Here is a 25,835-nt window from a genome sequence, read left to right as displayed (position 1 = left end):
TGTCCATCTGTCTTTAGCTGCTTGCTATTGAGGTCAACACTCCGGAAAAGTTCAGCTCAACAGCTGATATAACTATTCACCTTCTGGATATCAATGATAATGTTCCAAAGTTTTCCTCCGAGTATTATGTTGCCAGGATTCCAGAAAACTCCCCTGGGGGATCTAATGTTGTAGCTGCAACCGTAAGTAGTCTTTACTAAATGTATATATGTATTTATGTCTGTCTTACTACATTATTTTATTAGACATATTTGAAACCAATTTAGATGCCAAACTAGTTCTTGTGCTGCCTGCTAGAAGAAGAGCTTGGATCAACATATAAGTGTATTCACTTTCATCTGGGTCTCAAAAGAATGTCAAACAATAATACTTTATCTTCCCATCATTCCCAAACATGTAGTCACCTAGGCCCTTATTCTGGTTGGTGCGGTAATATCCGCGTGCGTTCGTGCCGCCGATGTTTTGTGTCTGCGCATGTGCAGAGGCGTCTCTGCTCATGTGCGAGCGGGGCGTACGGCAAAATTCCGCATGAAATGTGAACACTCCGAACAGGGGGTGGAGGCTATTTGGGCTCATTACCATATGCATACGCCCCGTGTTTCATGGGCGTTCCCATGCAAACGCTGGGCGTACGCATGGTAATGCGGCCGTGACGCACGTGTAGGGGGCGGACATATGACATTGCCGGATGTCAGCTGCCCGCCCAGATCCCTGCTTTTGCACGGAAAAATGTCCGTGTGGTCTGAGGTTGCGGTAGCTGGTGGACCACTCGGTCCTGCATTCGATGGTCTGCGACCATCGAATGATGGGGGAGGTTCCCTGAGATGGAGGAGGCGTATTCCATGAAAAATACACGTGCGGTCCGTTCGGCCAGCTTCTTACCGCGTACGGACGGAGTTGGCGATCCGTATGGAAGGCGGGGTTTCACACGCACGGTCCTGGCCGCATATTCGGATCCGGCCGCACCGATCAGAATAAGGCCCCTAGTTTGGTGTTGAAGGCTCAAAACATTATTACACTTGTACACGATGCACGGATGACATAAGTTTATATGGGTTAAACTGTTAAAAAACCTACGTCGACCTTTTGACTGTCAACCTAGACATTGTCGAACTTATTACCTGTCGAACTAACGACCTGTCGAACTAATGACCTTTCGACCTAGACCCATGTCGACCTTATCCCATGTCGACCTTATCCCATGTCGACTTTATCCCATGTCGACCTAATGGTTTCGACCTAATGACTGTCGACCATCATGCTGTAGACCAAATTATCCCAACCCATTACAGTAGTGTTGACAGTGCTCATTTTATATGACTAAACTACCCTGCCATTTTATTGCCCACAATTTTGGGGTTCAGTGTAATTTCCTCACTTATACTTATCATGGGTAACATACCAACACACACATACCAGCATCAGTTTGATTCAACTCCTTGAAAAAAAAAACTGGTTGGTTAGTTACGAGCTAATCTTGTTATATATCCTGGGAATCAATATTAGGGCATGAGCTTAGGGAAAGTCAATGGAAGGAGAAAAACTTGGGAGTGGTCTGTCAAGGGTAACATGGTATGGTATGGTATACCATGGTATGGTATATTTATTCCGATAGTCAAGAATAAGTACAGCTTCTCCCCTTTGTAATGCCCCAATGAAACCTACAGTATATAAAATATTCAATATGGTGCTCTTCAATTCAGTTTTTAGGAGGATCATAGGTGTGGGAGAGCTTTTTTTCATAGTTCTGTTTTAGAATTTGCTGGATTAATCCTACAGATTCGACATGAATAGCCCATTGTAGAATAGCCTCACCATTAGTGTTGGACTGGATCAGGAAGGAAAGGAATACAATGATATGGGACCCGCAGAAGAAAAGCGTCTCACAGCTGAAGAACTGTGGCCAGCCTATTAAAGGGGTGTGGCTAGCCAGAGGAACAAAAGTGAAGAGAATAATTGGTCAAGTTCAGAGCTAGATTTAGAACACTAAAACGAGTACTTTTATGTTACATTGAGTACGGTAACACATCTGACATGTTGAAACACTAAACAAATAATAACAAATACAATAACAAAAATACAGAAAGTGTGGTATTCCAGTTGCATTTTACACCCAGTTATGTAATCATTTAAGTTCAGCTCCATGAAGGGAACATTAGAAACTATGGACATCAGCTTGAAATCAATTGAGAAAGGGTTCTGGCCAACCTAGGCTAAGCTAGTTTGTACTCCCCCCCCCCCCCCCCACTCTCCCAACACCCACACCACAAAGATGCAGTGATTGACTATTAGTGATTAACAATATAATGCCATTTGGGGCGGGGAAGGGGCAGCAGTGGCCTCCACTTGTGAAATGGATGCATGTCACTGCCATTTACGGGGAGGGAAGAGGCTGGAATCTCAGTCGTTGGATGGAGAATTCCTGACCTCTTAGGAAGATCTGCAATGTCTGCTGCAAGCAGCACAATGGTATAATATTAATCTGATCAATACTGCAGCTGGAGGCACCTTCTCTAATAGAAGTCTCCTTTTAATAGACACATTTACATACAGAGCGTTTGCAGCTGCTCCAACTACATCTGTATTCGACCTATTTCACAAATGCTCTGAAATGCAGCTTTTAGACAATCTAAAAACTCTCAGTAAAGTCTGCATGTACTTTTAGAATAGCAATTTGGCAACCACATCTACTAGAAGATACTACAGATACTGTAGTTCTCCGCTCTTCACAAGGAGAGCGGGCTTTCCTCCCTGTCTTAGACGTACCCCTGCAGGGCATGCTCCTGCGTGTCACAGCCGCATTGTTTGATACTCTGGTGTGACAGGGGTTGCAGGGGAAGCAGTGGGCTCTTGGGACAGCCAGGGCCCGATAGCAGCTGCACCCCCTGCACCCTCGGTAGTTACACCACTGCCCTCTGCAACATACATTCAACACCAGAGTTTCTCTGGCCATGGACTAGAATGTAAATACCCATCTTCCACCAAGTGCACCATCTTCCACCAAGTGCTCCTGGTCAGAGTGGTGGGTCCCCTAGAGTCCGTGTAGTGACCATCTTGGGAAAACCGATACTGAGCACCATCTTGGGTAGGGTTTTCAGCACATTGCACCTGTGGTCTCCTTTTCAATGTGTACACTTGAAATGTCAGTGTTGAAATGATTCAATTATGTTTTACTGAATTCCATCAAACCTCCTATTACGCTTAATAATTGGCTCAGTCACTAGTCTGGAATATCTCGGCATTTCATCTTAAACACCCCATGACCTACTTTCCATTATCATGGAAAGTCACTTGAAGACCTGTACTTTTTCTGTTGATCAATGCTATTTACAGCAAATGTATTGCATACTGCTTGCGATTATGTATGTTCTCCAACATGGTTTATTTTATTTATTTTTTAATACTTTGAGAGATTTATACATCTTCAGTTTTAAAATAACCATGTTTACATGGGGCAGTAATTATTTAAGCTTGAATGAGCTGCAGGCAATGTTTTTATCTGAGATTAGAGGATAGACAGCTTAATCCTTGAAGTATAAGGCAATAAGCCTTTTAGTGCCGCTGTCTGGACAAGGGAACTAGCTCTGACAGTACTTATTCAAGTACTTCTTAATAGATGACTCCATACTTGCCAATTCTGCCTGAATGTCTGTATGACTCCCTGAAATAATACTAATGTCCTAGCTTTTATTTAACCTGTAAAAATGAGAAATTGTTACCCCGTCCCTTTTATGTGTATTACCTGTAATATTGGCATTACACAATGGTGGACATGGTCACAATGATGCAATAGCAAGGCCACGCCCACTCGTGCACTTGAATGGTCCCACCCCTTCTGCTGTACAGCCTCACCCCCTACCCTCTGAAGCTGGCTGCCCTCTCCAGGAGAGAGCAGCCTCAAAGTAGGCAACCCTGACACACATACACCTGTGTTCAACCCACAATGCAGCCATGTGATTTGCCATGCCATGTTGCTACTATTAGTACATGGAAACCATATAATGGGTTGGTGAGTCCGTGCACATGCTCATTCCTGGGTACAGTTTGACCAGGGTTGGCCTGTGCAACTGGGGCATCGGGAAAACCCCTGATAGGTCCCAATGCATGGTAGCCGACCTAAGACTCTAAAGGTGCCCTTACACTGCCTGCGATGTCTCACAGCAGTGTATGGACACCTGATACCCTGCGAGCCGCCGGGACCTTCCTGGCGGCAGGGACGCATGCGATCTGTTGGGCCCAGACCATGCACTCTAATGGTTAACCAAACCTCACCTCTGTGATGGCTGGCCACATCCCCTTTGGTGGCAGTCTACCCTTCTACCACTGCATTCCCCAGGGGGCCATTCATGCCGCAATCTGACACTGTTTTTTGTGATTGGGTTGGTGCAAAGTGGTGGCATAGCGCATTGCATGAATGTGTCTCTATCTGTGTATACAGTATATACTGAAGTGCCAAAAGTCATGGGACAGCAGTGTGTGTAAAGGTAAAGGTAGGTGGCGCCCAACTATCATGTTTTGGAAATGCCCAGGCCTGTATTACTAGTAATCTGACATCCCGATAGACAGTGTGAACACCATCTCCGCTGATCTTGACAAGATTAATTATTAGAGTTTGGATGGAACAGAGCATATGGAAATATTCAGTAATATCAGATGTTAGTAACATGGCAGTTATATCCATGATTTGAATGGCACATAATTCCAATTTGTTATTTATTATAGGCAACTGATCTGGATTCCGGACTTTGGGGGGAAATCAAATATTCTATTTATGGAACTGGATCCGATCCGTAAGTAAAAACATACATTTTGTGATCATGTGTAACATACAGTGATTGCATGAAGATCAGTTATGTGATAACTACCTCTTTGTTTAACTTTTTTATTTATTAGTGTATGTACACGCACACACGAGCGGTGCTGAATAATAAAAGCAACTAAAGGCAGTAACAAAAGCAAATACAGATTGCTAAAACCGGTACTTTTTTCCTAGCACGGCACCCACTACGTTAATTGCGTAGAGGGCTATTCTGCGGTAGAAAAATCGCATCACATGCGATTTTTATCGCATGTAATGCGATGCAATGCGATTTTTAAAGTTAAGTTATTCACTGCTTTCATGTCCCAAGGCCATCGCATCACATTGCATGCGATAAAAATCACATGCAATCGCATGCGATTTTAAAGTTAATGTATTCACTGCTGTTATGTCCCCAGGGCCAACTCACGTCGGCGTGGAGTTGATTTTCTATAGTGTGGCGAGCCACCGAGCCCGAAGCGTGGAGAGCGGACGCGGAATACATGTAAAGTAATCCACGTCCCCTCGCGGGGCTTGCTGCGCTCTCCATGCTTCGGGCTCGGTGGCTCGCTGCGCTCGCCACACTATATAAAATCAACTCCACGCCGACGTGGATAGTGGGGTAATGAAAAAGTTGGAGGACACGTTAATGGGGGGTACAATGCCCATAGAAAAAAATACATTTTAAAAAGATATCGCATAACATCGCATGCAATGCGATTTCCCTATGGTGCCGTACGTAGGAAATCTGGGCGCCGTGCTAGGAAACAAGTGTTACTATGCATGTAGCAATGAATGCTATAGAGCTCCATTGTATTTTACTTCATATTAGCCAAATTCTAAATTGTGCATGCACTGTCAAAATGAAAGAAATGCAAGCAATTTGTGTTTGTATAATGTGGTGCAATGTCAGACTTGTTGACATAATGCGAGGGGGTGGGGTGTATGGGGCAATAAGAACTGCTTTATGCAGTTGCAAATCTGGTTTCTGTATGCCAGCAAGATGCAGGGGCAGTTGGTGACTGGCAGTGATGCCCACAGGACCCTGTGCAGCAGCTCCACCTGCACATTCCTACAGTAGTTACGGCTTATTCTTCTCTATAGACCTACTCCCTCTCCCCCTTCAGTCAGGTGTTTCTAGGCTACTCCCTTCCTCAATTTTCAGACACTCTCCCCTGTAGCCACAATTAAAGATAAAACTCTCTCTTATATACAGGGGTTCTATTTCCACCTTTATCGTGAACAGTCACGATGCCGATGCGGCAATCTCACCTGACAGTATGGGAATATTTCATCAGGGTAATTACCCATTCATGCAGAGGCACTCATCTCCTGCACAAGTCCATGCTGCCTTCATACAACAAGCCCTTTCACAGGGGAATGTGTCATTGGATAGATCCAATGTAGGTTGACAAACATTGGGTCAACACCTATAAAAGGTCGACATGGACTATAGGTCAACAGGGACTTTTGGTCAACATGGTGATGAATGACATGTCGAAATGGACACCGTATTTTGTCCCCATGCTTCCATTCACGCTCTAGTGGATAGTAGGGTATGAAAAACTGACCTTTGGCATGTCAACCATAGTCCATGTTGGCCTAAGCCATGTAAATCTTTTATAGGTGTCGACCTATGTCCTGTTGACCTAAGGCTGTCAACCCAATTTATGTCAACCGAATATAGGTTGACCCAATGACCAAATCCCCTTTCACAGCTGTTGGAATCTTTCCCACTTCTTCACCAGGCTCTCTAGCCTTCCTCTTCTTATTATGTCATATACATATAGCCGTCATGAGCTGCTGGCCTGGGAACACTATTCCACCTGTCCTGTATTACCAGCTGTATGAAGAGATTCCAGAAGCAGGAAACTAGAGTCTTTTAAAGACTCTGGGCACAATGTATTAAGAATACAAATACATATTAGTTGTGTTCGTATTTTGTATACTACTGAATACGACTGTTATCGGTGAAGTGTTTCATTTAAACATTTGTATTCCGAAGCATAATTTACAAAGGTGTCGTATTTTTGAGATTCCTATTTTATAAAAGCCTTATTCATATTTAGCGGCCATATATACGCCCGATAAATACAAATACGAGTCGGCAGGCTACATGGATCAGTCGGATCCATGCAGGCTTCACTGTAAGAAAAAATACCAGCACCTGGCACAACCAGCCAGCATGGTAATGTGAGAGTTGGGGGGCCAATATTATATAAGGTTTTGCAGCCAAAGCATTTTCCTTACCCCCTGAATGGTCAGCCCGGGAAGGGACCCTGGGGGAATGAGGGCTCCCCCAATAAAATGGTTTCTCCCTCCAGGATTAACCCTGCCCAGGCTGAAGCCCGGGGTTGTCCCTGGTTCCCCTGGGCAGTGGGCACCGGGCTGATGCTTTTGTGTAAAATAAAGTTCAGAAATTATTGGGTTAATTTGTGGAACTACAAGTCCCAGCAAGCCTCCCCCACATGCAGGGACTTGGAGACCGACAAGTCCCAGCAGTCGGGCATTAAAGGGACCACTGGTACCTGTAGTTTTACAACTTAACCAATAGTTAAATAAAAGACACACACACACACACACACACACACACACACACACACACACACACACACACACACACCGTATATAACAAAAAAAACTGGCATATAAAAACTGCACTGGAGAATAACCTTAATATACAGTAACTAGCATTTATTATAATTTATAAATCACTGGCCAGTAATAAGAAAAAACAGTAAACATACTGACAGAAAAAAACTATAATGGTTAGTTTGGTTAGTAGCTTAGTATTTTTATAGTGCCTGGAGGAAGACGTTAGTAATTTTTTTTCCTTTTTTAAAAATAATTATGCTCCAAAAAGCTGTTAGTAACAGTCAGTTTGCTATTAAAAATCCATATACTGTAAGAGAAAAAAATGAATAAATAGCAACCAGTCTCTTACCTTTGTCTTGTCTGGCCTGGCAGATAAGGTACCTCACTGGGACCTATTTAAATGGCATTTCCCTGACTTTAGATTTAATGCAGATATCTCAGGCAGTGTCCTGCAGGCTGGGGTGATTCTGCCCTTGCCACCCTTAGTGCAAGTAAAGGTACCAGTGAAAGTCCTTCTGTTCAAAAAGGGTAGGATAAATGTGATGACGCATTTCCCCACCTCCTCTCCGGTGTCATCGGCTTCCACACACCACAAGTTTATTACATACTACAAAGACACATACCTACTTACCTGTCTTGGCATGTAGGTTAGGGCCACTTCTTCTGTAGAAATCCATATGGCTTCTGTGAAAGGAAATTATACTCACCACGGTCCACCGGCGTAGATCGCGTCCTCTTCATTCCATGTAGGCTTGACGTATACACATTTTAAATTAAGGTTAAAATCAAATAACTGTTTGCCAACTATTAAATCAGGACCAGCCTGACCCACATAAATCATCCATTTACACCAGGTGCCTCCTGCTGTGTTTACATATAAGCTGTGTGGTGTTGCACAGCCACTTCCTTGTGGCTGTGAAATAGTGCACAATTCTATAGGTCCCCATACATTAGTCTAAATTGGCCACTTTTCACCCGATTCCGACAGATTGGGTAGAGAAATCGAGTCAAAAGTGGCCAAATCAGATGTTTGACAATCGATCCACGGTTCCATGTGCATCGGAGTCAGAGGTCAGAGCTGCTGTAGGTATGGCCTCCAACTCGACCCCCTCCCGGAGCAGGGAGTGGGATCACGTGTGATACGTCACATGCAGAAGGACTGCATGCAATGCATCAATGCAATGCAATCCTGCCACCTGGGAAGGTCCCCGGCGGCTCAAGGAAGATTGACTGGCCACACACTGAAGCGACTTCTCACAGTATTTCACCTTTACTGTACCAGTTTTTTATACAGACTTCTCCAGTACACCAAAACCTTTACCACAGAATTGTAAGTTCATCCCAATCACCCATAGGCTCCCATTTCCCCGTAAAAAAAGGAAAAACAAATATTGTGTGCATGTATCGGAGCCTGCAGGGAATTGACAGGGCTCCAGCAACACTGTGTGAGATTGGTCAGTGGGTCATGAACATTCAGAATCAGCGTTCACCAGTGAGTCAAATCTGGTAGTCCAGAAGTAGCGGTGGGTGCACAATACCTTACTGCAATACAGGTTCAGGTGGTAACAGATGGGAGCAATTCTGTTCCCTATTGCAGGTGTTAATAGGGCTCCTGGGACAAAACTGATGAACTCTGCAGCAGCAGTGTGTACACTGCAGATCTTTGTTGGAAGAGCAGTGGTCACCTTTGTGAACCACACAGGTGCTGCTGTACATGCAGGTGCCCCTTCAGTGCCTGGATTCAGGTGACTAAATTGCATCTGGGAGTTACACCGCTGAGAAGAACACTATATTCAATAACATACCTCCCAACATCTGGGATTTTTAAGTCTGGACTCCCAGGGGATAGAACAAGGGAAAGGGGGAGAGGAATTAATTCCGCACTGAAAATCCTTTTGATCGCCTATTTCAGGCTGTATCTGCTTATCTCTTAATAGTTCTGTATTGATATTATTCCATTTGGAATCATTAAATCTCTTTTGAAAGAGAGGTGGTGCTACCCTTCTCTAATATCGAATGTACAGTAAAAGTGGGGAAGGAAAAAGTAGAGATTGGGTGGGTGCACTCTGCAGATAGCTTATAATGGGCGTCCAACTGATGCTAATCGCTTAAAACATAACTTTTATTTCTTAATATCTTAAAAAAGAATTGTACTAATTACAATTTCTTGTTATAATGATAGTTGTGAAGAAAGATTAGAAAAGTGATTTAAAAAATGTTCGTGACGTGATTGCCCTGTACCTAGTATGACGTACTGTCTCTTTAAATTGCCCTTTGCACTTTAAGCAGTGGATTTATTCACTGTGATATTAATACAGTGACCTTTACTGTTCAGTAATTGATTCTACGTGGGGACTGATATCTTTCGATATCTGATAGTGGAATTGACCTTATTTGGTTACGATTAACCTAGTATACACACTGTCCAATTTTAAGAACAGTCTGGATTCTTGGATCCTATGATTTCACATATTGATTTGTAGAGATGTATCTCTTAATAAGCACCATATGTATCATTTTTGCCCTGAGGAAGCCGGCATGACCGGTGAAATGCGCATAGGCGCGTGACGTAGATTAGTCCCTGTACTCTAGTAATAATACCAAATGTATGGTTGAAATATGTGACTGTGCTCCGTACATGCTCTGATAAAAAATTGATGTGACTTAATACAGACGCTAGCACCGCATCACTTATACCGAAGGATGCTGGCAGCGTCTGCTATGAGCACGCGGTGAATGGCCGCATGATACATTGTATATAGGTGGCGATCTCTTGTGTTTCTCTAATGAATATTGGAGGGGAACTCAGTGATGCGCATACACTGACAGTCTAACTAAGCCCGAGACTAGATAGTGTGTAAAACAGGACCTGTACAATATACAATGTTAGCAGTGGATAAGGAACTGCGAGGCACGTTATAAACACAGACAGTGTATAAACGAGTGGATGCTCGCAGCTTATGTGGAACTGTAACATAGTAACAACAGACCAATACTGTTATAGACCAGCACTAATATGAGTGGATTTATTAATAGTGGAATTTAATAAATGAAATACCAAGTAACCAATTGTTGAAGCGAGAATTGGATAGTGTGGATGCGGTGGCACGTCCGCTCACAGTGTCTGACATAAACCCCCTGTTTGCCCAATAAATATGGATAATGCACCCACACTGGCATCACAAATAACCGCAGACCAATAAAGGAACCTAGCGGCATTGCGGTGTGTGTTGCAAGTAATGAACAGAGGGCTGTAGAACGGGATACTAATGACAGCGTGTGAATAAATAAACACTTACAGCGCAGACTATAAAGAAAGTATAGGAATTGAGATTCCAACTGAACATAACGGTATACAGTAGCACTAATAATATGCTGAATTGCCGAATGCTCACAACATACACAACATAAGGGGCACACGGAGAGTGAGGCTAATCTAAGATCACAGGCTGTGAAAGCCAATATCTGCTAGTGTGTACCCATCACCTTACCCGCTCAGAAATTCACCATTCCTCTAATAAAACGTGAAATTCATCAATAATAGTGCGCCCACACTGACAATTCAAATAAACCGCAAAGGTAGAACAAACATTTAGCGGTATTGATAAAGTGTGTGCTGTCAACAATAAATAAATAATGGATGGTGGAACGGGAGATGGATGCTGATAATGTGTGAGCAGGCATCAAATGTGCACTTACAAATACATACCGCGAACATACGCAAATGACTGCGCATGATATATATCAAGCAGGACACTAAGTTTCCCTCCTTGAAGGGTTGTCATTTATTTGTGAGCTCATAGTACCACACGGTACACAAGATACATACAGTGCCTACTAAGAGATATATCTCCATAAATGAACATATGAAATTGTGGGATCTATTAATCCAAAGTGCTCTTAAGATTGGATAGTGTGTGTATCAGGTCAACCATAGTGAAATAAGACCAATTCCACCACTCACCATTCACCAATTCACTATTCCTCTAATAAAACGTGAAATTTATTAATGATAGTGCGCCCACACTGATATTTCAAGCAAACCGCCAAATCAGAATAAACGTTTGGCGGTATTGATACGGTGTGCGCTGCCAATAATAAATAATGGAATGTGGAGCGGGATATGAATACTGATAAAGTGTGAACAGACACCATTTGTGCACCTACAAGCATATACCGTTAACACACGCAAATGACTACACATGACCAATATTAAGCAGGATAACAAGTGTTCCTTTTTGAAGGGGTGTTATTCATTTGTGAGCCCACGGTGCCACACAATACGCGTGATACATATGGTGCTTATTAAGAGATACATCTCTACAAATCAATATGTGAAATCATAGGATCCAAGAATCCAGACTGTTCTTAAAATTGGACAGTGTGTATACTAGGTTAATCGTAACCAAATAAGGTCAATTCCACTATCAGATATCGAAAGATATCAGTCCCCATAGAATCAATTACTGAACAGTAAAGGTCACTGTATTAATATCACAGTGAATAAATCCACTGCTTAAAGTGCAAAGGGCAATTTAAAGAGACAGTACGTCATACTAGGTACAGGGCAATCACGTCACGAACATTTTTTAAATCACTTTTCTAATCTTTCTTCACAACTATCATTATAACAAGAAATTGTAATTAGTACAATTCTTTTTTAAGATATTAAGAAATAAAAGTTATGTTTTAAGCGATTAGCATCAGTTGGACGCCCATTATAAGCTATCTGCAGAGTGCACCCACCCAATCTCTACTTTTTCCTTCCCCACTTTTACTGGACTCCCAGGGGGTCTGACCTATGAAAAAGGGAGTGTGGCCTCATGGGAATGGTGTGATCGCAAGCCACACCTCCATTTTTCATCATTGTGAGGGCATGCTGAGCTCTTTGTGAGCTGTTGGCATGCCCCCAGTCCCTCTGTCTTGCCGTTCTGCTCAACGGGAGGTATATGTCTTCCCTGAGCTCGCCTTAGGACACCTGCCTTATGTTTTGACAGGTGTACCGCCTTAGAATATTTATTGCTGCTATGATAGCAGAGAAGTGAGTAACAGGTGACCTCCAATTTTCTAGACATGGCCCAGCCAACCTATGACTCCCCAGATTTTGTGAAACAAAATATCCCAGCATGCTCTACCCCAATTTTAGCAATCCCTAAAAGCTAAACTAGGGTGTGCTTGCTCTTGTAGTTTCACAATAGCTGGAGAGCGACAGGTTGGTCAGGCCTGGTCTAGATGATGGTATATGGGGCATACTGTAGGAAAACATAGTTGTTAGGATTGACATGATTTATTTTTCTTACCACAACATGAAAGGGTTAATCATATTATATATATATATATATATATATATATATATATATATATATATTTATATATATATATATATATATATATATATCTTTCTATGGGCGGGATTCTCTAATTCTCACCGGCCCTCTCCGCCCCTCTCCGACCCCCTCTGCAGGCTACCGTATTGATACTAATTGCATTTGCTCTAACATATGCGTTGAGTAAATCAAAGGACGGCGCCGGCCGCAGGGCATGCTAGGAGGGATCCGTGATGGATCCCTCAAACAGCGCTGGGGAGAGAAGGCCATAGGTTTCTAGAGGGTATCGCCAGCAAAGGCTGGCCATAACCTCCGCAGCGCTGACCCGGCATGCGGACATTAGAGCATGCAAAAATGCAGTAAAAACCCCGATAATGGGGTTTTGGCTTTAGAGTATCCCGTCCAACATTAAGTTGATTTTTTTTTTTATTATTGTATAATTAAATTATTTCCCTTTGTTTTAATGGCTGTAAATGTCTTCTTAACCTTTAATATTGGCTTTGATTCATGAGACAGCTGGTGTTTCAGCATCATATGAAAATGTGCTAGACAGACTTTTGGTTCTAAATGTCCTTGAAGTAAATTTCAGCATAACCAAACATAACATTTATTTTGTTGTAGACTATATTCTATCACAACTATACAAACAATAATCAGGCGCAGACTAAGGATCAAAATAATTGCTCTGAATAAATACTTGTAGGATAAGGTAGCAACTGGTTTGCAGCTCCCAGCAAAGGTTAATAGAATAGAAATACACAAATTATTGAGAGCGCATATGAACCAGTAAAAAATTAAACATTTATTAAAAACAACAGTATTAGACACTTAAAATGGTAGATACCGTAATTAGGTAATAAATATGGGCAATAATCCCTTATAGTAGGCAAGGTCCTATGGACCAGAGTCCTCGGACTAATTAAGTCTCCAATTGAATTTCCATTGAGTAGGGAATAAACAGTATAAGTTCCAGAAATATTGATCTCACCACTCGTTGTATTAGCGCATGAATGTCCTTGTAGTTCCACAAAGGTGGTCCGGAGCTTACCGGGTCAGTTGTTTGGCAGCTGGGTTGGATAGGCTCCAAGGGGGGATCTGCAATCTGCGGTCCTCGGACGCTGCGGTCGATGTTGTAATCGCTGTGTCAGGAGGAGATGGTTACCGCCTGCAGCTTGGAAGCCCTCAGTGCCGCACGTCAGTGGTTTGACGGGTGCTGGATATCACAACCCGCCGCTCTAGTCCTCCGCTGAAAAAGTATTTATTGCAGAGTGATTTTATCCTGTTGGTGTGGCGGCGTGGGAGAATAATTTCTGGATGGCCCAAAGTGATAAAAGCTCAATTCCTTGACGCGTTTCTCCGTCAAATGTATCGGACGGTTTCCTCAGAAGGTATGTGAGCTGGTGTCTTCCATGGGTTTAAAAAGCAACCTTATCCAATAGGGGTGGAGTGTTCTTGCATTACACCTGTGGCTCAATTAGCATCTGATTACGTATACAGGTGTAATAGACCTGTTTAGGTCTTTTTCTTTTTCAGTAGTAATTACACATTTTGCATTAAGCACTTCATTGGTCTGTATCAGAAGTTCAAACTAGTTTAATTTAATCAGTATATATATATATCTCTGTACAATACATATTATTTCTAAAACTGGCATCACTGAGCGTAGTTTATTTGGTTATATTATGGTGGTGCTTCACCACTCGAAAATGAATCAATTTTAATACAGCTCTCTGGTGGCTCAGCGGCAGGGAACTCGGCTTCTAAAAAGCACATGTCCTCAGTCCGTGGTTCAAGTACGGAATTGTTTGTTTATATTTTTACAATGCTAATAATGCTTTTTATTTTTATATACATAACAAAAGAAGTACTTATTATTATTTTGTTTGTAGATCAAGAAACAATTGAAGAGACAGCTACCGCTAAATTGACTGACATTAAGCTGGTAATCAGCACAAATAGGCCCATAACAAAGAGGCAACTAAAGAAATACTTATTATCATTTTGTTTATAGGGCAAGGAACAATTAAAGAGACAGTTACCGATAAAATATCTGACATTAAGCTGATAATCAGCACAATTCGGCCCGATAGTACGGGATAGATGATTTAGTATTCACTTTCAATCAAAATATGTAATGATAGAATATTATTATCAAAAAATATATATGCAGTTTTCCAAATATGTTTATGGAAGACATATATAAATGTTATTATCTATAGTGGAAAATTTCAAAATCAGTTATAACAATAATTACATAGATAAGGAATATGGAAAATGTATATAGAAACTATAATAGAGGAACAAACTAAAATAATAAAAATGAACATAAATCTGACAGTAATAGGCATGTCCATTAGCACATTATTTTGGTAAATACACACAAATGTAATTAAAGTGCCTGTCTGTATTCCTGAGCTAACAAGTCTCAGTCATGCTACAAGCATATATATTGGTATGTTTAGTTTTATCATATACACAAATATATTTGAAGAGTTTATAAATAGCACTGAACTATCTGGTTTGAGTAATAACACATTACTAACTCTCGGTGGTGCAATCAAGAAGACAAGGACTGAATTCTAAAGCTTCAGTTATTCATATTCCATTTAGTTCTATATTGTCATTCAGACCTGCAGGGAATAAGGTGCCTAATGAAAAAATCCAGAAGGCTTCTCTGGTGCAAAGTCTGTTGAAGCGATCCCCTCCCCTAAAGGTGGGTTCTATTTGTTCAATCCCTTGGATCTTAAGGACTCTTGGATTATTGGCATGTTCTAGCTTGACATGTCGTGATAGAGAATGGTTATGAACCCCCTTGATGACATTTCTCCTATGTTCCAGGAATCTTGTATTTAGGGTGTGGATGGTACGTCCCACATATTGAGCTCCACATATGCATGTGATCAGATAGATCACATACTGTATGTGGAGGCACAATTAATGTGGTTTTTTATTTCATAAACTTTACCAGATACAGTGGATTGGAAATTCTTGCTGTGGTCAATGTGTATGCAGGTCATGCATTTATTTCTACCACATTGGTAACATCCCTTGTGGGTCGCATTCTTTAAGGAGTGGTCCTTTTCAGGGTCTTCGAAATGACTAGGTGATAGAATGTCTTTAAGTGTTCTGTTTCTTTTAAAGATGACTCTAGGTTGCTCCTCAAGGTGGGGTGCTAAAATATTGTCACACATAAGTATTCTATGGTTGTTCTGAATTATTTGTCTTATTTGGTGAGAATGACTATTAAATTTTGATATGAATAAAGGTGGTTTCTGAATTTCTGTTTTTACTTTTGTTTTGGTATTCAAGAGAGTTGATCTATCTATATTTGTTGCTTTTATCTCTGCTTTTTCTATAGTCCATTTAGGATATCCCAATTCTCGGAATCTTTCTGCTAATTCATCAGTTTGTTTTTTGAAGGTGATTAATTCGGTACAGTTCCTACGTATTCTACAGTATTGATTGGATGGAATATTATTCAGCCATGGTTTGTAGTGGCAACTCTGATAGTTTAAATAGTTGCCACTATCTACCTCTTTCTTGAAGGTTGTAGTAATGATCTTGTTGTTCTGTATTTCTATTGCTATATCCAGGAAATTAATTCTATGTGAATCATATGTGGAAGTGAATTTTAAACCGAACGTGTTGTGATTAAGTGATTCAAGAAATTGGTCTGTTAATGTAGTGCCACCTCGCCAAACAAAAAATAAATCGTCAATGTACCGACCATAGCACACCAGGTTCGCCCCATATGGGCCGTTCCAGATGTATTCCTCTTCGAAGCGGCCCATATATAGATTGGCAAAACTAAAACCTGGTGCCCATGGCGGTACCAAGTGACTGTAAATAATAACCACCGTTAAAAGTGAAGTAATTGTGTGTAAGGATGAAACGAATGGAGTCCAAGATAAATTTTTTCCTTTTCTCCTGCATGTTAATCACTGTGTCCAGATAAAACTGCACAGCTGTTATTCCTTGATCATGAGGTATGTTAGAGTATAGTGACTCAACATCACAAGTCATTAGGATATATTCTGGACTCCATTCAATATCCATCAATAGATTCAGAAATTGGGTGGTGTCTTTAATGTGAGAAGGTAGTGCAGTAACTAAATCCTGTAGGTGTGAATCAACAAAGGAAGAAAGGTTAGTGGTAAGTGACCCTATTCCCGAAATAATTGGACGACCAGGAGGTGAAGTGATGGATTTGTGTATCGTTGGGAGGTGGTAATATGTGGCAATTTTAGGGTGAGGAATAAAAATATAATTAAACTCTTTCCTGGATATAGCCTCCTCTTTGACAGCTTTGTCAAAAAAGATCTTAATTTCTTTACAATATTCAGATGGGTCCTTTTTTAGGGGTTGATAAAATTTAGTATTATTTAGCTGACGATAGGCTTCTGTACAGTAATCTTCTACATTTTGTATTACAATGCCGCCGCCTTTGTCGGCGGCTTTGATTGTAATAGATCTGTAATTTTTTAATGCCCTCAATGCCTTATATTCATTGGGATGTAGATTGCTTTTATTACTACATTTAGAGTCTTTTGAATTCATTTCTTCACAAAACTGGCTGAAATCTTTTAAAGTTAGGGAATAAAATGCCTCGATGCATCCTCCTTTGAATTGCATTGGATAAAATTCCGATTTTCTTTGTAGTATCCTCTCTCTTGTGGGATTTTCGTATTCAAATATTTTAAGATATTCAGAATTATTTTCTTTTTCTAATTCTTCCAATCAATTAACCATAACCCTGTCTGTTTTATCCAGTGTAGTCTGTATTTCTATATCAGGTTGATTTTTTTGAGTTTTGTTTATAAAGTATCTTGTGCGGCATAAATCACGGGTGTATCTGTTCAATTCCACAAACAAATCAAAAATATCTGTTTTTTTAGATGGCACAAATTTGAGGCCTTTGGAGATCACGGCTTTCTCAGTTTCACTTAATATTCTATTGGATAAATTGAAAACTCCCTTTTCTCTTAATCTCTTCTTATGCTTTTGCTCTGACTTTTTTCTCCCTCCTCTTGATCCCCTGTGTCTCGTTCTTTCCTTTTTGGGGTATCTTGACTCAGAATCTGATACCGATTCTGGGTTTTCCAGACGGGATAGAGACCTCTCTCTAAAAAAGGGACATTAGTTTCTTGTGAAAGAGATTCTTGTGTTTTTTGTATTGAGTTTACATAGTTAGTTTGTTTGGGTCTCGCTCCCCTATATTGGTACTCAGTATGTTGGGGTGCAGTGTCTCCATTTATTTTTGGCCCATGTCCCTGTTGTCTCTCTAGTTGAGGATTCTCTTCAGATGTATATTTGTTATAAGTTCTTCTCGGAGTACTATTTAGCCTTTTATTTGTCTCTTTTCTGAAGGAGGAATTCCTCCCTCTGTGTGGTGAAAAGTTCTTATTTAAGGGGTTCATTTGATTCTGTGTTCCTCTATTGTAGGATCGTACTTGATTATTTTTATAATCATAATTGTCCCTTGCTAATTTATTATTTTTGAATTTGATCAATGAGTATTCAAATTCCTCTATTTTTCTATTTAGTATCTGGTCATTTTCTTTAAAGTCCTCCCTTGTTTTAATAATTTCCTTGTTATTGGACTCGATTTTACTATCCCTATATTTAATCAATAATTCTATTAAATTAAATGAACAAGTGTCAAGTATTTCGTTCCAATTTTTTGTTAACACATCGTCATCCTTGAAGGAACACGATTTAAAAATTCTAAGGCCTCTCGGTATCATTTTGTCAGTCAAATATTTTTCTGACATTTTTTTGTCTAGCCAGTGTCTGGTTTCGATTTTGATCAGATCTTCCAATCTAGTAAACATTTGTATCATATTCAAAGGGTTATCTATATTAGAATCAATTACCCTGTCTGTAGAATCAAACAATAATCTGTCGCTTCTTTTGTTTCTATCACCTACGTTCAGTGATGCCATGTTATGCAAATAAGAGGTCGCAGCCCAATAGCAATTAACAATCTAAAACAACTATACAAACAATAATCAGGCGCAGACTAAGGATCAAAATAATTGCTCTGAATAAATACTTGTAGGATAAGGTAGCAACTGGTATGCAGCTCCCAGCAAAGGTTAATAGAATAGAAATACACAAATTATTGAGAGCGCATATGAACCAGTAAAAAATTAAACATTTATTAAAAACAACAGTATTAGACACTTAAAATGGTAGATACCGTGGGGGCGTGGCCTGGCACGCAAGCCGAGAAGACGCATCCATAGCGAGCTCCTGGAGCACCAGTAGCTATTACGCTTACCCTGCACCCCTGGAGCCCACTAGACCCTACCTCCGACATCTATTGTGAGGGAGGCATCCCCCGGAACCTCCGGTCCACGGCAGCGGAGCCGGGCAGCTCTTTTAAGGGCTGCCGCGGGTTGCGGCCTGGTCCGGGAACGGAAGCCGGGGCCTCGAGTTTGGAGCCGGAGTCGGAGCGTCGGCGCGAAGGGAGACGCGGTCCTCAGGTGAGCCCCGCTCTCCCCCTGCAGTCACCCGACATCGCTGCCTGCTGCACACCGGTGCCCGGCCCTGATCGCTGCGTCCCCATCCTACGCAGCCTGCCTGAGCCTGGACGCCGGAGCAAGAGGCAGAGGCCTACCACGCGCCGCCATCCGCGCACCTTCCCCGCTGATCTAGCGGGACTCCAGCGAGGGAGCTGGGTCCCCACCTGCAAAGTACAGCTACCGGGGGATATCCTCCCCTCTCCCCTATACATTAGAGGCACCATCTCTCAGCCTCAATCGCCACAGGCGCCCATGTGGTGCCCGCCATCTTCCCCCCCCAGGTCCCTATCATTAACCGGTGACCTCCACAGGTGGAGGCATTAGACCTTCCCCCCCCCCCTCAGGGACCACGCAAATCTGCCGCATCTTGCGCCCCACTACCCCCAGCCTCCCCCACAAACACAGAGCTCACCGCATCACCTGCACAGGACTGCCTTCACCAAGTGAATTAGCCCTGCCCTGTGCTGCGGCTATTCGCTCCCTCTTGAGACCGGGCTCCACAAAGCCCATCTTGCTCCCATTCCCTCTCCTTAACTCTCCCCCCCTCTGCCAAAACCACCTACCAGAGCTTAATGTGACCAATGTAACCACATGGCAGCCTCTCCGTGACGACTACAGCCTGCCAACTTCCATGTGAAAACACAACAGCCATAGGGACCCCCACAGTGCCTGATCTCTATCTCCTCTCCATACATTTAAACAGTGCCTGCCACCGTCATGCCCCCAAAGAGGCCTAGAGAAGTCGCACCCACCAAGATCAACATGCCTGCTAGAAAATCCCCACAAACCCCCCAACACCAACCAAGTCCTCTGAAACAAGTGTATAACCACCCGAGTGCCCTACCAGAGCCCAGCCCCCCTCCTGGATTAGCTGGCATAGATGCGGAATCAGACGAGCCGGTGACGGTGAAGTCACTATGCCAAGTCTTCTCAGCTTTCCAGGCTGAACTGGCCAGAGATCTCAAACTGGCCATTCGGGAGGTTAAAACTGAATTAGTGGCAATAGGTGACAGAACAGATCACCTGGAGAAGAAGATGGAGGAATTGGTCACATCCCACAATGCTCTTGTATCATCCTATGACCGCCAACAACTTGAGATGGACCAGTACAAAGCTAAATTAGCTGATCTGGAGGACAGATCTAGAAGGAACAATATTAAAATCAGAGGCATCCCAGAATCGGTGACCAACGCTGAACTTGAAGGATATGCCACAGCATTGTTCCGCAGGCTCCTCCCCTCAGTCGATCCTAAGGACCTCCTCATTGATCGTATCCACCGCCTGCCAAGACCCAAAACGATCTCAACCGACCTACCCAAGGACACCCTGCTCCGGGTGCACTTCTACACAGTCAAAGAACGCCTACTTAAGGCGGCCCATGACACAAAGCTCTCAGACACGCTAGGGGGCCTCCAGGTGTTCCAAGACCTCTCTCCCGCAACACTGGCCAGCAGACGGTCGCTTGCCCCTATTACCCTGGCACTTCGCAACCACGAGATACGGTACAGGTGGGGGTTCCCGGTGAAATTAATCATCACACATGAATACACCACCTATACAATATCATCTTTGGATGCTGGGGTGAAACTCCTGCTAGAATGGGACATCTCCATCGCCACCCCCCAGGGGCAGAAGCGCCCACAACCTCTTTGCCAGGATTGGTCCGACACTTGATGTCTAGCCGCCGTTTACTACCTCCTTTCCTAAAGATGGACTTCCCACACCAACGGACCTCCACCACCTCCCCACCGCGGGTCGAGGCCTCATTGCTAAGTATCACCTTTTATTATTTACCAATGGTGCAGGTCTATGTGCACTGGGACTTTGCTGCTCTTAGTTTGTAGCAGCTCACTGTTAGCTTGTTAGCCTGTTTAAGGCTCCGTTAGTCTCTTATAGCTCATTGTTCCCCTTTGGTTGGGGACCCGTTACCTCACTATCTTAAGTAGCCTTGACAGGATTTAACCTCTGTTATAGTGTGTTTCCCCCCCTGAGTTCTCAGGTGGACTGTTATATCTATACGTTATGATTTAAAGCATATATTAAATGTTTGTTTAGTTAAATATGTCGTTACTGGAGGGGTGGCCAATCTCTCTCCCCGCTCTATAACCAGAGTCGCCAGGCCACCACCCCCAACCTCTCCATATACTACTGCATGAAAATGCCTTTCTTTTCCCCTGCAGTAGTTGTGCGGGTCCTAGATATTGGACCCTTTTGTTTTCTCCTATCCTTGTTCCCCCCTCCCTGTCAACATACTATCCCTCTCAAGCCCATCCCTCCCCTCCCCTGGACTGCACTACTACCACCTACCTCCCCCTCTCTGCGCCCTCCCTTCATAGATGTAGTTGCTACTTTTACGCATTACTTAACACCCTGCCATGCCTAAGTTCCTTTCACTAAATGTCAAAGGGCTGAACTCCCCCCACAAGCGTAGAATGGCATTGTCATACTTCCACAAACAGAAAGCCGACATTGTGGCCCTCCAGGAGACCCACTTCGCCTCCCCCCGACCACCCACATCTAGGGATTCCAACTACCCGACTGCCTTTTACGCCAATGGACCCATTAAACGTAATGGTGTAGCCATTCTGTTTAACAGAAACACCCCCTTTATCTGTCACTCCCAGACCGCCGATAAGAACGGTAGGTACCTGATCTTAACCGGCTCCCTGGAGGACAGACTTACGACATTAGCCTGTATCTATGCTCCCAACACGAACCAAGTGGCCTTCCTCCGTAAACTCTTCACCCTCTTACAAAAAACCACCAAGGGCTCCTTAATAATATTGGGAGACTTTAATTTAACATTAGACCCTCGCCTGGACAAATCCCACCTCCCATCTAGTCACCAATCTTACACAGATAATCAATCAACAGCCTTCCGTAACCTCCTCTCAGAGTTCGACTTATATGACACATGGAGAACAACATACCCCACAGGACGGGAATATACCTTCCACTCTCAAGTACACAACACCTACTCGAGGATTGATTATATCCTCTGTGACAAGTGGTCCCTACAGCACTCCGTAGGAGTTGATATTCTCCCAATCACGTGGTCTGACCACGCTCCAGTGGTGTGGCAATGGAACTTCCATCCCTCCAGAATCCCCCCTAGGCCCTGGCGCTTGTTCCCTCACTTACTGTCTAACCCAGCAGCCAAAAGCACCATCCAAAAATCTATGGAACTATATATGTCCAACAATAAAATCTCAGACACCTCGGTGATCAACCATTGGTGCGCTTTTAAAGCGGTCACAAGATGGGCTGCTATCCAGGCTGGGGCAACTCTGAAGAGAAACGCCGCCGCAACTCAAAAAGCCCTAGAGGCTAAATTAGTGGAACTAGATGCCAGAAACAAAGCTACTCCCTCTAACTCCCTGAAAGTAGAGCTGGCTTCAGTACGGAGCCAACTACAGAAACTGCTTCTCACCCGTACCCAATCGGCCTTAAATAGAATAAGACACAGGTTCTACCTAGCCAGCAACAGATCGGGAAGAATGTTAGCCCGGAAGCTGCGCGCCCAGCATGCCAGAAACCGTATTAAATACATTACAGCCCCCAACAAAGTGAAAATACTAAACCCCAAAGATATAGCCAACCAGTTCGCAGATTACTACTCCAACCTATACAACCTCTCCAAAGACCCTTCCACGCCGCAGCCCACCCCCGCCTCTATCCACAGTTTTCTTGAGAGCCTACACTTACCCACCCTTTCCCAGGACCAATTAGACGCTTTAAATGCCCCCTGGTCCCGTTTAGAGGTCCAGACAGTTATAAAGGAACTCCCGAGCAATAAAGCCCCAGGGCCCGATGGGTTCATTACAGAATTCTATAAAACCTTTAGTGACTTGCTCTCCCCCTACCTCACTGACATGTTCAATGAACTCTCCTCGCTCGGACGCGCCCCCCCTGAACTCTTAGAAGCCAGAATTATTACTATCCCAAAACCCGGTAAGAACCCTGCCCTGTGCCAAAACTATCGCCCTATAGCCCTCCTGAACAGTGACATCAAGATCTTCGCCAAATTAATGGCATCCCGAATCAATCTCTACCTACCCTTGCTGATACACCCGGACCAGACGGGGTTTGTTCCGGGACGCCAAGCCCCGGACAATACCCGGAGAGTCTTTAACTTAATAGACTCCCTGTCAGCTAAACAGGATCTACTTCTCGTCTCACTCGATGCCGAAAAGGCATTCGACCGCCTTAACTGGCAGTATATGCAGGAAGTCTTGTCTCGCTTCGGTTTCAGGGATCGTATATTATCATCAATTATGTCATTATATAGCTCCCCCTCGGCGCGAGTGTTCAGCAATGGCTTTCTTTCCTCCCCCTTCAATATCACGAATGGCACAAGGCAGGATTGTCCACTCTCACCCCTAATATTCGTCCTCTCTATTGAACCATTGGCCACGGCCATCCGCAAAAACCCCAACATTCCCGGTCTCCAGGTGGGCCCCAACAAGCATAAACTAAGCCTCTTCGCGGACGACGTGCTACTATTCGTGACAGACCCCATCCACACGCTCCCTCACGTTCACGAGACACTTACTGCTTACAGTGCCGCATCCTATTATAAACTCAATACTTCCAAGACGGATGCATTGCCAATTAATCTCACAGACCAGCTCCCCCTACTGAAAACCTCTTACACCTACAACTGGCAAACCACTTCCATAAAATACCTAGGTATCCACATCCCACCCAATATGTCATCAGTATTCGACGTTAACCTTTCCCCCCTCCTAGCCTCCCTTACAATATTATCCAGATCTTGGTCGGCCTATGAAATCTCATGGATGGGCAGGATGGCGGCATTTAAAATGTCACTCCTGCCCAAACTAATGTATCTGTTTCGCACTATCCCCTATGTCTTTCCTAAAAAGTCCCTTCAACAAGCTACCTCCATCCTGACAAAATATATCTGGGCATCTAAGCCCCCCTCTTTGGCCCGCTCCAAAATGACACTCCCAAGAGCTTATGGAGGTCTCGATCTCCCAGACCTATCCCAATACCAACTAGCCTGCCTACTTGCCCCCTCCAAACACTATTCTGAAAGCCCTACTCATAGAGCTTGGGTAGATATTGAGCAACGCCACTCCCCCGATATTCCCCTTTGTGACCTCCTCAAGATCCCTAAACACATCAGGCCCCCTTTACCTTCCCTTCTCCCTACAACGTCCGCTACTCTTTTTGCATGGGACCAACTACTGTCCACCATGCGTGCCTCTACTTCCCTTATCACTACCCTCCCAATCACTACTGTGGCGAAACTAATCCCCAACCTCAACCTCACCCTTTGGAGACAAAGGGGGATTACAGCCCTAGGGGATATAGTCGACGCCAACTCAATCCGACCGTTTTCTTACCTTCAGGAAGCATACTCTCTCCCCCCCCAAGAGTACCTCCACTATTTTCAGGTGGCACACTGGTGGAACTCCCACTTCTCTAGCTGTCCCACAATAGACCCCCGCCACCAGATGATCCTATCCCGCCCCTCTCAGACACTATCCAGAGGAGACATCTCCTTCTGGTACGACTCGCTTATAACCCCCACAGAGTTCACCAAATCTCCTGCCCATAAAAAATGGGAATCTGATTTGGGCATTCAGCTCTCGGGTCCTCAATGGAGTAAGATATTCCTATCCTCTTACACAATGTCTCGTTGCCTCAATCACTCGGAGATGCATATCAAACTGATAAACCGCCTCTACCTAACCCCGGATCGCCTCCACACCTTTTGGCCAACGTGCTCCAATATGTGCTGGCGACAATGCGGAAATATAGGCTCCATCTACCACATTTTCTGGTCCTGCCATAAGCTCAAGGCATACTGGAGTGAGGTTTTTGAACTCATCTCGGAAGTGATACAACTAACCCTTGTTCCAGACCCACTCCTAGCTCTACTGACAAGTGATCTCAACTCAGGACAACCCGATCCTGCGCAGATGATGAATGGTCTGTATGGTTCGACCAGCTGCTAGTGTCAAGTACAAAAACACCCCTTCCGCCTCTTCCTAGTGGCGGCTAAATGACAAAACCAGAGGAAGGCACCGAGGTACCTATTGGGGGTCGGTCCCTGTCACCAGTGCTTTTACAGGAGAAAAGGAAAAAACACTACCACACTTCCCTCAGAGATTAATGGCGTTCCTCTTCTCCGTAAATGAATAACCTGGGTTCAAATAACCAGCATCCCGTTCGTCACTGCACGTATCAAATCCCCATACACTTGTAACCAGTCTCCCTCATGGGAAGAAAAGAGAAATATATGGTGCAGAACAAACTTTTATTTAGGGACACATTAAAACATTAAAAATAGCCAGGAGATGTAAATGGGTGGAATTTACCGCAGGATGTGGAGAACCAGATGGAATCGGCTCTCAAATGGGCATGGATGCGGCGATCAAATCCCGGGTAAGTCACTGCAAACAGTCCCACATACAGGCAGGCAAAGTCCACTTCATAGAAAATCCCTGGTCCAAAGAAACACAGCTACTCCGACGCGTTTCGGACACTACCAGTGTCCTTTTTCAAGGAGTGTAGCTGTGTGAGGTAGAGAGCAGTTTATGTAGGTGAATATTCACGGGAGCC

The 25,835-nt window shown here is 43.6% G+C and overlaps 1 protein-coding gene across 2 annotated transcripts in view; it reads left to right on the top strand.

Annotated features, from left to right (window-relative positions):
• Positions 1-25,835, top strand: part of CDHR1 (cadherin related family member 1) — a 95,346-nt gene that overhangs the window by 45,054 nt on the left and 24,457 nt on the right. For both annotated transcript variants that reach the window (XM_083146389.1, XM_083146390.1), the window contains exons 13-14: positions 18-182; positions 4,723-4,790. In XM_083146389.1, the coding sequence (XP_083002515.1) occupies positions 18-182; positions 4,723-4,790 (233 nt within the window). The remainder of the gene's footprint in view (positions 1-17; positions 183-4,722; positions 4,791-25,835) is intronic.

This window comes from Crinia signifera, chromosome 6 (genome assembly GCF_055691185.1).
Source record: "Crinia signifera chromosome 6, ASM5569118v1, whole genome shotgun sequence".
Lineage (NCBI taxonomy): Eukaryota > Metazoa > Chordata > Amphibia > Anura > Myobatrachidae > Crinia > Crinia signifera.
This window is presented reverse-complemented; position numbering and strand designations above follow the sequence as displayed.